This window comes from Saccostrea cucullata, unplaced genomic scaffold (genome assembly GCF_032062105.1).
Source record: "Saccostrea cucullata isolate Sc308-1 unplaced genomic scaffold, CSIRO_AGI_Scuc_v1 ctg9791, whole genome shotgun sequence".
Classification (NCBI taxonomy): Eukaryota; Metazoa; Mollusca; class Bivalvia; order Ostreida; family Ostreidae; genus Saccostrea; species Saccostrea cuccullata.
Window position 1 is genome coordinate 12,913 of NW_026924994.1, and position 11,447 is coordinate 24,359.

An 11,447-nucleotide genomic window follows, 5' to 3' on the forward strand; every position below is an offset into this window, starting at 1 on the left:
TAGCTCAGATTATTCCCTTTCATTGAAGGATTATCAAAGAAATCTCTTTTTGTCTTCCAAGGAGAGTGTATTGGAATGGCTTCGTGTATGTCTCCTGACACTCACAAATGCAACTCAGCATTAGAATCGTCTTTCTCATCCAACTTGTTCAATTAATATAAAACTAAAGCGATCATAATTTTCGGACCAGAAGAACATGGCGCCTCACAGACGAGAATCTAAGTGAGGAATCACATAAGGACCGGAAGTAGGCGTTCCTTTACGAGTTGATCTACGAACACAAAGACGTAGAATTCCAATTCGAAACCGTTTGTTTCCTGCAAAATAAATTATGCCGTTGACACTTGAGTGTAAGTGTGCCGTAAGAGTAATGAACAAATGAACTTTCATTGGGAAAGTGTCTTGCACATCTAAAGTAACAATAATGGCATACGGCGTCCAGCAGATGACAAACGCAATAAAAATACAAAACAACATCTGAGATGAACGAACTGTTTCTCTCCAAACTTTTCTCATTCTCAAAGGATTGGCAATGTCCAAAGAGTAAATGTTTCGTTTTGTTTCCCAGATACGCTTAAAAATAAGAAAGTGGCATATCGCCATTACAACGAGTGGCGCACCAATCAAAATCATTGATACAAACATGGTATAGGATAAACTTGCAGTCCGATCCCAGATACACTGGTGGTTTTTGTGGTCGAAGAAGTGTCCTCCCCAACCAACAAAATTAGGTATTTCAAACGAGAAAGCCACCATCCAGCAGGCGAAACAGAGCAAAATGCTGGTGACACGGTTGAAAAGTTTGTCATACACGTGGTTGTGGCGCAGGTATATAAAGCGTGACATCGACATAAGGAACAGGCTGAAGAATGCACAAAAACAGGCAGTCAGACAAAGGCTTGCCACAAAAATACAAAACTGTTTCCTTCCCTGGAAAAACTGGTCTCCATGTGTGACACCTAAATACAAAATATAGCATAAGTCTTTTGTATTGCCTTTAAAAAAATTAGCTTTATAGACTCGGCAATTCAAACAAAGATAAAATAAGACAGAATATTAAAATATACCAATGATACACATGGGGTCGGCTATGGCTGTGACACAGAGATCCGCCAGTGCTAGGTTAACGACGAATTCTTTTCCACATTTGTTGACGTCTCTGCGAACGGTCGATACCAGGATAGTTAATGTGTTACCTACAGTCCCCACCAGCAGGGCCGTACTGGTAATGATAATGTACAATACTGCTAGGAGCGTGTCGGTCTGTAAGAGAGGGAATATCCCTTTCTTTATGGTATCGTTGTCATAGTTCTCGTAGTTGTCTACAGTATCGTTGATATAAAAAGTTCCATTCTATAAAGGAAGGAAACAATGGTGATTCTCAATAACTTTCTGTTTTATTGTGGTGATATTTTTTAAACAAAAATTAAATGATAAATGATTGTTTGCTTTATTTGGAAAAATGAAAAGGGAAATTCAGAATGAAGATGCATTGTAGAGTAAAACATGTGTGTTCATTCAAAAATTAAATATTTTTAAACATTTAATGTCATGTTAACACATTTAAGTTATTCAACAACAACAACAACAACAAAAATAAAACCCACAAAAAGCCAAATTCCTCCTTCAATAGAAATTGAAGTTCATAAATATATATATTTTTTTCTGTTAAAAATAAGCTTTAAAAGTTTTTTCTTTGTTACATTTTTTTCTAAAGTAACTAGGGTGATTGTCACTGCTTATTTACAATATTGAAACCTAAGATAGACTTTCAAGAGAGAATTTAAACAAAATTTCTTTCAATATTTTATTGTTAGGCCCACCATCTGTAAAATAATATTTAATCTCCCTCTCATGACTCGTGGTAAAATTATTTTCTCCGTAAGCAGGTGTGAAAATCTTTCTTCTGAAAAGTACATACATGTATGTTTTGACGGGAAAAGAGGGAAAAGACGAAAAAAAAAATTGTCCTTTAATGTAAAAAAGAGAGGTTTTGAGTCGGGCTCTTTTTAGTCTGGCGATCTGTATACAGAAGGAATCTTAACATTTTTTTTTCAAAATGGCCTAAACATGTGCTTTTTAAAATTATATGTAAATGCAAGAACATTGTAATATTTAGTATTCTTAAAGGACTTACATTATAAAACAGCGTTAGAGATCTGGTAGGCAACCCTCTCCATTATAAAATTCTTAGATTATCTTCCATGCATCATACATTAAAAGAGGGAGCAAACCTGTTTATTAATTTGGAAAATAAAAGTGTATTATCTTACCGAGCACTTTAAGTCGCCCATAGCGACAACACCAGTCCTTAGATTGGAGTTTATAAATCGAAAAAAAAAATCCCACCGAGTATGATTACACACAATAATTAATTAAAACACAGAATCACCTGATACCGTCTACTCAATCGAATTGAGAAAATGAACGGTTTTTATATGTGAAGCAAATTACATAAGCTTGCGAAACCAGATTTATTCCGGATTTTTTTATGACTTGGTGTACAAGTTCATACAAATATTTTTTTTTTCTAAACCGGAATATAATTAATACTTGACGTATATATATATATATATATATATATATATATATATATATATATAACACCAACCTTTTGAAGTAATTAGTTTAATTATTCGTTAATTAAACTATAATATATAGAGCCTATAACAAACACTTAGTAAAAGAAAGAAAAACGTATGAAAAGTTTCATTCTTAAAATATAGAATGTCTATTGAATAGGAATATCATTCAGTTCTCAGAATTAATATGGCTAACAATCGGGTTTTAAAAAAAGTTTTTAAAAAATGATGTGCTACCCCTGACAGTCAAATGAGAAAGTCGAAAAAAAAACAAGCAAATTCAAAGAATTGTGGTCCCCCGCTTTCGGTGTCTTTGTGGGTGAGATGTTGTTTTTTATGACATATTGTCAAATATGAACACCCTATCATATGTCATTTATTTAGAAATTATCATTGAAGTTATTGTTTTTTAAAATAAGGTCAATCGTGAAGGTTAAGGTCATGGGGTACGAAATCATAGCATGCTCGGAATTATCTTGTCACAATGCACATATCAAATATGAAAGACCCAGCTCTTCTCAATATAAGGAACAAAATGTGTTTGTGAAACACTGATGACCCCGTATGGCAACATAACGAAGATTCAACTTTTCTTAAATGCAAATTAAATATATTATTACGCAAAGTAGGGTTTTCTCACAAGAAGTACGATTGTGAAATAGAAAATCCTTAGCACCACCTGTGCAAAAGTTATAGTCGAGGATAAATTTTTGAAAGGTAGGTCAAACTTCAAGATGAAAGGGTCTTAGTTGTTGGTTTCTTAAGAAAGGTCTTGTCACAAGTAATACATATGTGAACTAGTGGGTATTGTTTTTTTTATACAAAAAACACGTGTCTCCCCTTCTTTACCAACATTTGCAAATGTAGTTTACTATTCAAGGTCAAAAATAATAATGCAGTGCATCTTTCAAGTCTTTAAAAGGATCTTAAGTTATACTCTGAACTTGTTTTTTCTTAATTTAACCTTAAATGAAGAAAGTGGTCAAGGTCAAATAACTTGATGTAGCATATTTAGGCTTAATGTTGTCTTTACTTGTTCCGAGTTTAAAATCCTAATGTCAAGAAAGGTTTCGAGTTATGACTTAGGATATATTTCATATGGACGTTTGACCTTGACCTAATAATAATTGGATCAAGGTAAAAATTTGATCACATGGACTCTCCATCTATGTGTCTTCTGCATGTTCCAAATTTAAAGTCTAAATGTCGAAGGGTTCTCAAGTTATGGTCATAACATGTTTTTTTCCCTATTTGACCTTGAAGTAAGAACAGGGGTCAAGGTCAAAGTCCTGGTGCACTAGATCGTTTATTTAATGTCTTCTTTCTATGTTGCAAGATTTAAGTCCTAATATCAAAGGGTACTCAAGCTATGGGCTAAACTCTTTTTTGATGTGAAAGTTTGACCTTGACCTTATAAACATTACATCAAGGTCAAAAATTTTGATCACATACACCCTTTTCTTATATGTTTTCTGCATATTTCAAGTTTGAAGTGTAAATGTCAAAGGTATCTCAAGTTATGTTCAAATCATGTTTTTTTTTCTTCAATTTAACCTTGAAGAAAGAAAGGGGTCAAGGTCAAAGTTCTGGTGCACTACATCTTGTATTTAATGTCTTCTTTCTATGTTACAAGCTTAAATTTCTAATATCAAAGGGTACTCAAGCTATTGCCAAAAATCTATTTTAATGTAAAAGTTTAAGCTTGACCTTATTAATAGATCAAGGTCAAAAATTTTGGTGGCGTATATGTATACTCCGCCTCAAGGTCATCTGTTTATGTTTTAAGTATGAAGTCTCAGGTCAAAGGGTATTCAAGTTACGGCCTGGACAAAATTTGGATGAAGAAGAATAAGAAAAAGAAGAATAAGAAAATCGACAAACACAACCGGTCGGCCGGGGATGCTCATTCCTCCCTGGCACCTGATCCAACCCTCTGATATTTTGGAGATCCGTGTTTGCTCTGCTTCTTTTTTAGCTCACCTGAGCCGAAGGCTCCAGTGAGCTATTGTGATCAAAATTTTTCCGTTGTCTGTCGTTGTTGTCGTCGTCGTTGTCGTAAACTTTTCACAGTTTCATCTTCTTCTCAAGACCCACTGGGCCAATTTCAACCAAACTTGCCACAAAGTATCCTTTGGTGAAGGGGATTTAAGCTTGTTCAAATAAAGGGCCATGTCCTCCAACCCACGGTCCGGAGTCCGCATATAGCTCTCTCCTACCCGTGGCTGCTTGATCACAAAAAGTGTCGTAATCTTGAATATTTACGCCTCTCTATTGTGACGTCATATTCAGTCAGTGGCAAGTTTTGTTTCCATCGCATTTGAAATCAACAACTGACGTCAACAGTATACCAGAAATATTTCCTTTACTGCGACTGGATATTGAAAGGTCGCGATAAAGTTCATATTCCGACTATGCTTTACTCGCATTGGTCAATACTTTAATGAGCTACGAAGAATTCTCTCCTCGTTCAACCGCGGCCAGAATGGGAGAGGATCGTACATTTTGGCCGCAGACCTGCCTACCCTTTTCATTGCAAAGGTGTAATTTCGGTACATTTTTGGTGGAATTGCGCAAAAGCGTAATCAATCATGTTTTCCTATTTTTTGTATTACTATAATACTTTTTTTTCAAAATAATCGAAGTTGTACATTACTAAACAAATGTTGCATAAACTTAATTTTTCGAATAATCTATTAGCAAAAAAGTGTTGTAAAATACCAATATCCTATTTCAAACTCAATTCAACCGTACACCCTGAATGAAGCATTTGGTCAGTTTGTATCAAATCACTTAAATGAAGGCTTGCGTTTGAATGTTAAAAGAAATCTTACATTATAACATTGTTTTTATCGTTTATAATGGAATTTTAACTAGAATATCAAAAGCGTAAAATTAATATTAGTGGCGTAATAGCGTAATTTTGTGGTAAAAAGCGGAAGAATTACGCCAAAAGCGGAAGGGTAGGCAGGTCTGTGGCCGTGGTTTGCGACGATGCAAACCACTGGGCCAGGAAAGATGAAACTCATGTGGAAGCATCCTCAGGTAGTGCAGATTCAAATTTGTTCAAATCATGACCCCCAGGGGTAGGGTGGGGCCATAATGGGGGGTCAAAGTTTAACAGGAATACATAGGGAACATTTTTAAAAATCTTCTTCCCTAGAACCACAGGGACAGGAAAGACGAAACTTACGTAAAAGCATCCTGAGATGGTACATAATCTAAGTTCATTTAAATCATTACCCCCAGAGGTATGGTGGGGCCATAATGGGGGGGGGGGGTCAAAGTTTAACATAGGAATGCATAGGGAAAATATTTTAAAAATCTCCTTCTCAAGAACCTCTTGGCCAGGAAAGGTTAAACTCATTTGGAAGCATCCTCAGGTAGTGCAGATTCAAGTTTGTTCAAAGCATGACCACAGGGGTAGGATGGGGCCATGACGGGGGGGGGGGGGGTGTCAGGGTTCAAAGTTTAACATCGGAATACATAGGGAAAATCTTTTGAAAATATTTTAAACATCTTCTCAAGAATAGCAAAGTCATGATTGGTCATAGTTATATGGAAGCATCTTCATGTGGTGCAGATTCAAGTTCGTTTAAATCATGATCCCACTTGAACCCACTTTAATATTTAAATTTTTCAATACTGAGCTGATTTTTGCATTTAGTTTTACATAGTCAGAGCTTAAGTGAGCGATGTGGCCCCTGGGCCTCTTGTTGTATAGTTTTATGGACTTTGGATCTTGAATACTGTTCGTTATCTTCATACGTTTCATGATATAGATCAAAGTTTATAATAATAACGTTTTACATAATGATCGATTTACGAATAATCCTAAGATTGCTGATGAACACTTTTCAAACTATTAAGCCAACGTTGGACCAGCATTTTATCTTCAACATCACAGGCTACGTTATTCAGCTGTTCCATCTAATGGACCAACTGCATCCAGAAATACAAGGCTAACGTCTCATTTGTAAAAAAAAATACTTAGCTGGACCAACATTAAATGTGTAACACTACGTGGCCATGTTACGTGTCAACTTTTACTCGGTAAGACTCGGTCATACCAATCACACAGTGGTATTGTTGCAGGTCAACATTTACTAGGTTGCACAAATTTTGGACCAGCATTTCAGTGTCCGACATGTAGTCGCCATGTTTTGTGTCAGCATATTACAGCAATGGACCGTTATTGGGCCAACATCGTTGGTTTAGCTTAAATGCCAACGTAGATCAACGTTGGACCAACGTTTGGCACTCTTTTGTTCCCCAACGCGAATATTCTACCAACCATCCAACTTAAACCCACCGTTGGTCCAACTAAGTCATGCTACATGTATTAGGGTAATTTGTTTTTAAACAGAAATTGTAACATAACTAAGATTAATGGACTAGGTAATGTTCATAATTTTCATGATATAGACGACCTTTTTTACATCTTGAAAAAGTAATAATGTATTATGCAAAGTCTAGTGTCATTTTACTTTTTTTCTCTTGCCGAGTTCTAATGGTTTAATGATCTTTATAATTTTTGCACATTTTTGAATGATGACTTATTAGTAAGAAAAATCAATTTTGATCTTAAGGACAGAGGATGCAAACTTTTGTTAAAAAATTTGAAAAAAAACAACTTGAGTCATGTTTTAATGAATAAAATGAATAAGTTTCACCGCGTAAATTAAAAAAATATTTGTGTAGAATAATACTGATGGTTTCAGAGGGATAAAATTTTGAACGTCACAGAAGGTTTACAACGTCTTTATATTCTAGAAATTTATTATTAGCATCATTTGCAATGAAATTAGGTCAAAAAATATATACCAATCCAGGCATCCAGGGTTTTTTGGTTTGTATCATTTGTCCTTAAGCAGTATTTTCATCTACTTGTTTTTATTTTCGCTTGCAATGTATAATTTTCTTCTTATAATGATGTACCAATTGTATTGATTTGAACATATTTTATTGTAATATAATTACAAAGGGATTGAGCACAAGTTCTGAAAAATTATAACCAATTGTATTCTATTACATAGTCCCGAAACTAGATGATTAATTTTAGCAAAGTTAATGAAATAGAAAAATTCCCTCAGAAGTTTAATTCAATATAATTAATAAGAAATGGAGCTGTGCTACTTTTAGTTATGATCTAGTCATTATTTCTGATTAAAATCATAACAAGTGCACGTTTGTGACTTCTTTACTTAATTAACATTTAATAAGTTTTCGATACAACAGTTTTTAGTAGGACATCATAAGAAGCAGAGGTAATTAAAGTTGCGTACTAAATATTTACGAGACTTAACATTTAAAATTGTTATGAACTGATTACTATATAGGGCTCCACAGAGCGGTCAATGAAATTATAACAAGAGATGTTTGTAAAACACTTCTACTTCCTCCCCCAAATTGGAATTTTTCCAAGTCCAAGGCGCATAAATCTGTCAAAAATGACACGATCGTACCCTAAACAATACTTGACCTATATTTTCATCTGATTAATCTGTATTCCAAATTTCATTTCAGTATGTGCAACCTCTGCGAAGAAAATAAACGGAAACTGCAAATATTGGAATTTTTCTAAGTCCAAGGGGCATTACTCTGTCAAAAATAAAGCGATCGTACCCAAAACAAAATTTTTCCTAGATATTCATCCGATAATTCTGTATACCAAATTTCATTTCAGTATGTGCAACGGTTGTGAAGAAAATGAACGGAAACTAAGTGGACCGACAGACAACAGCATAGCAACATGCTCTCCCTTCTTCAAAGGGGGGGGGGCATAAAAATACATATTCATTACCTAACATACTATATAAATTGTAATTAGGCATTTTGAACTGTTTCACGATTTATTCTATGTTTTTGCATGATCATGAAACACTTGAAATGTTTAGCGGGTCACAGAATGAACTGTTGCATGTTTAAAGCGTCATCGTGATATTCAAGCGTTTTGATGATCACGACATCACTATATTAATTAAATTGGAACAAAAAACACAAACAATAAATTCATTAATTATTACTTTAAATTATTAAATAATAATTTAATCGTTCCGCTAATTAATAGACTAGTATGTGAATAAACAGTTGTTAAAACTCTTTATTGATAGTTTGTGTGTTTCTAATTATATAGTAGGCCAGGTAATAAAACACTTATTAAATGACTACTCAGTGAAACAGTCAAACTGTTGTCCCTGGGTAGTGGGGAATACCTGGGAAACTGTTGCCAGGTCTTTCTCACTACCTAGGGACCTCGGGAAACAGTTTCTCAGGTCTTCCCCACTACCTAGGGACAAGAGTTTGACTGTTTACCTCGTTGTCATTAAATAAGTGTATAATAATGCATCTTGACACTACATATTTATTTCGGAATCGGCTCATTTGACTCTACAAAAAAATTTTAAATCAAATTTATTTTGATGTTAAATGAAACTTATGCAAGCAATTTAATTTGAGTATTATACATGTGTATGTTTTTTTTTAATCTTTAAATTATACCTCTCACACACTTTTTCGCTCTTGACAATGTTAATCATAACTTTAGAGAACATACATCATAAGTTCCTTAAGAATAGTTAGCGACAAATAGCACATTTTTCACAAAACTATCTTTGTGTTAGATAGTCTTCGTCATTTTCTTTATTGATTCAGATCTTATGCATGACTGAACTAGTATAATGCATTCGGGTAAAATTTACTCATGGCTCAACACCCCACTTCAGGCCAAAAATCCAATTCTATCTGTAAAATGGCGAATTTAATTTTAATATGACTTTATCTCAAAAACATGTGTCACAAGTTGTTTTACCTTAGAATGGCTCAATATCATTTTATTTTTTTTTATTCTTCAGTCAAACAAGTTACAAATACAAACAATCGAAGATCACATTTACATACAAGACAATGAAGAGAATATGTGAAAGAATTTTAAGAAGTTAAGGAAAGATGGAGAAAGGACAGAGAGAGATGAGAAAGAGGGGGCAATGAGAATTAGCCCCTTCGCGATAACTGCGGTACTACACTTTTTCAGAGCAAAGTAATAACGTTTAGCGGAGTTTTGTTGATAGATAATTAAATGACGTTATTTAAACAATTGCTTTTACGTCATATTTCACCAAAGTATATCATTTTGCCCAGCAAAAGAGCAGTACTGCAGTCAGTTACCGTGAAACGGTCTATGCAGAATTCTATTAATTAAAAAGATTTTCTAGTTTTTACCAAGTTTCAACATTTCCTGCCAGTGTCTTTTTTATTCATCAAATTTATATACTAATTGCTATTTTGTGAGCCTACCCTAACAAAAAAATACTATAGTAAACTATAGTTAACTATAGTTTACTTTAGTAAATCAAAGTTCCAAAGTTTTCACCATAGTAAATCAAAGTTCCAAAGTTTTCACCATAGTAAATCAAAGTTCCAAAGTTTTCGCAATAGTAAATCAAAGTTCCAAAGTTTTTACTATAGTAAATCAAAGTTCCAAAGTTTTAGCCATAGTAAACCAAAGTACCAAAGTTTTTACTACAGTAAATCAAAGTTCCAAAGTTTTCACCAAAGTAAATCAAAGTTCCAAAGTTTTCGCCATAGTAAATCAAAGTTCCAAAGTTTTCACCATAGTAAATCAAAGTTCCAAAGTTTTCGCCAAAGTAAATCAAAGTTCCAAAGTTTTCGCCATAGTAAATCAAAGTTCCAAAGTTTTTACTATAATAAATCAAAGTTCCAAAGTTTTTACTACAGTAAATCAAAGTTCCAAAATTTTCACCATAGTAATTCAACGTTCCAAAGTTTTCGCCATAGTAAATCAAAGTTCCAAAGTTTTCACCATAGTAAATCAAAGTTCCAAAGTTTTCGCCATAGTAAATCAAAGTTCCAAAGTTTTCGCCATAGTGAATCAAAGTTCTAAAGTTTCACGATAGTAAATCAAAGTTCCAAAGCTTATACCATAGTTTTTCAAAGTTCCAAATTTTTTACTATAGTAAATTTAAGTTCCAATGTTTTTTTGTAATTACTTTAACAACTTAAATATTCTAATTATTAATAATTATTTATAATTAAAATTAAATATATTTAAATAAATACTGCTTATTTATCGGTGAAAGAGACTATTTTTACATTAAAACAATTTCTTGTAGTTTGTTCTATTTTGGGGACGATTTGGGTTTTTGAAAAAGAAAAAAAATTCTGAAGCTTTAATGAATCTTAAACTTGAAATTTATATAATGTACAGAATGGGCAGCAAAACCATAATCTTAAGGGTTTATAGTGCTTAATCAAAGTTCCAAAGTTTTTACTATAGTTAATCAAAGTTCCAAAGTTTTTACTATAGTTAATCAAAGTTCCAAAGTTTTCACCATAGTAAATCAAAGTTCCAAAGTTTTCACCATAGTAAATCAAAGTTCCAAAGTTTTCACCATAGTAAATCAAAGTTCAAAAGTTATAACTTTGGTACTATAGTTAACTATAGTAAACTATAGTTAACTATAGTATTTTTTTGTTAGGGTAATACGTATTGTTATATTGATTGTGCTAAACGTCATTTTATTTCAAGTACGACGTCACAGTTCGTCCCGACGTTCTTACGACTGTTAGTAGTATAAACGGCCTAGATAGGGCGGAAGATTCTGATTGGTTGAGAGAAATCATGTGATCAGTTCTGAGGTTGAGGGGATAAATGGGTCAACTCAGTGGAGTTCTAACCCTAACCCCCCTAACCCTAACCCTAACCAACCCTATTCCCCTTAGCCCTAACTAACCCTAACCCTAACCTTAACCCTAACCCCCTAACCCTAACCCCCTTAGCCCTAACTAACCCTAACCCTAACTAACCCTATCCCCCTTAGCCCTAACTAACCCTAACCCTAACTAACC

The 11,447-nt window shown here is 33.8% G+C and overlaps 1 protein-coding gene across 1 annotated transcript; it reads right to left on the reverse strand.

Moving 5' to 3' along the window:
- Window positions 1-204: 204 nt before the first annotated feature.
- LOC134267773 (melatonin receptor type 1B-B-like) lies at window positions 205-2,294 on the reverse strand. The gene is made up of 3 exons (XM_062749981.1): window positions 2,274-2,294; window positions 1,068-1,353; window positions 205-959 (listed from the first exon to the last, which is right to left on the reverse strand). Exons 1-3 carry the CDS (start codon window positions 2,292-2,294, stop codon window positions 205-207), a joined length of 1,062 nt encoding a protein of 353 aa, XP_062605965.1.
- Window positions 2,295-11,447: the final 9,153 nt, after the last annotated feature.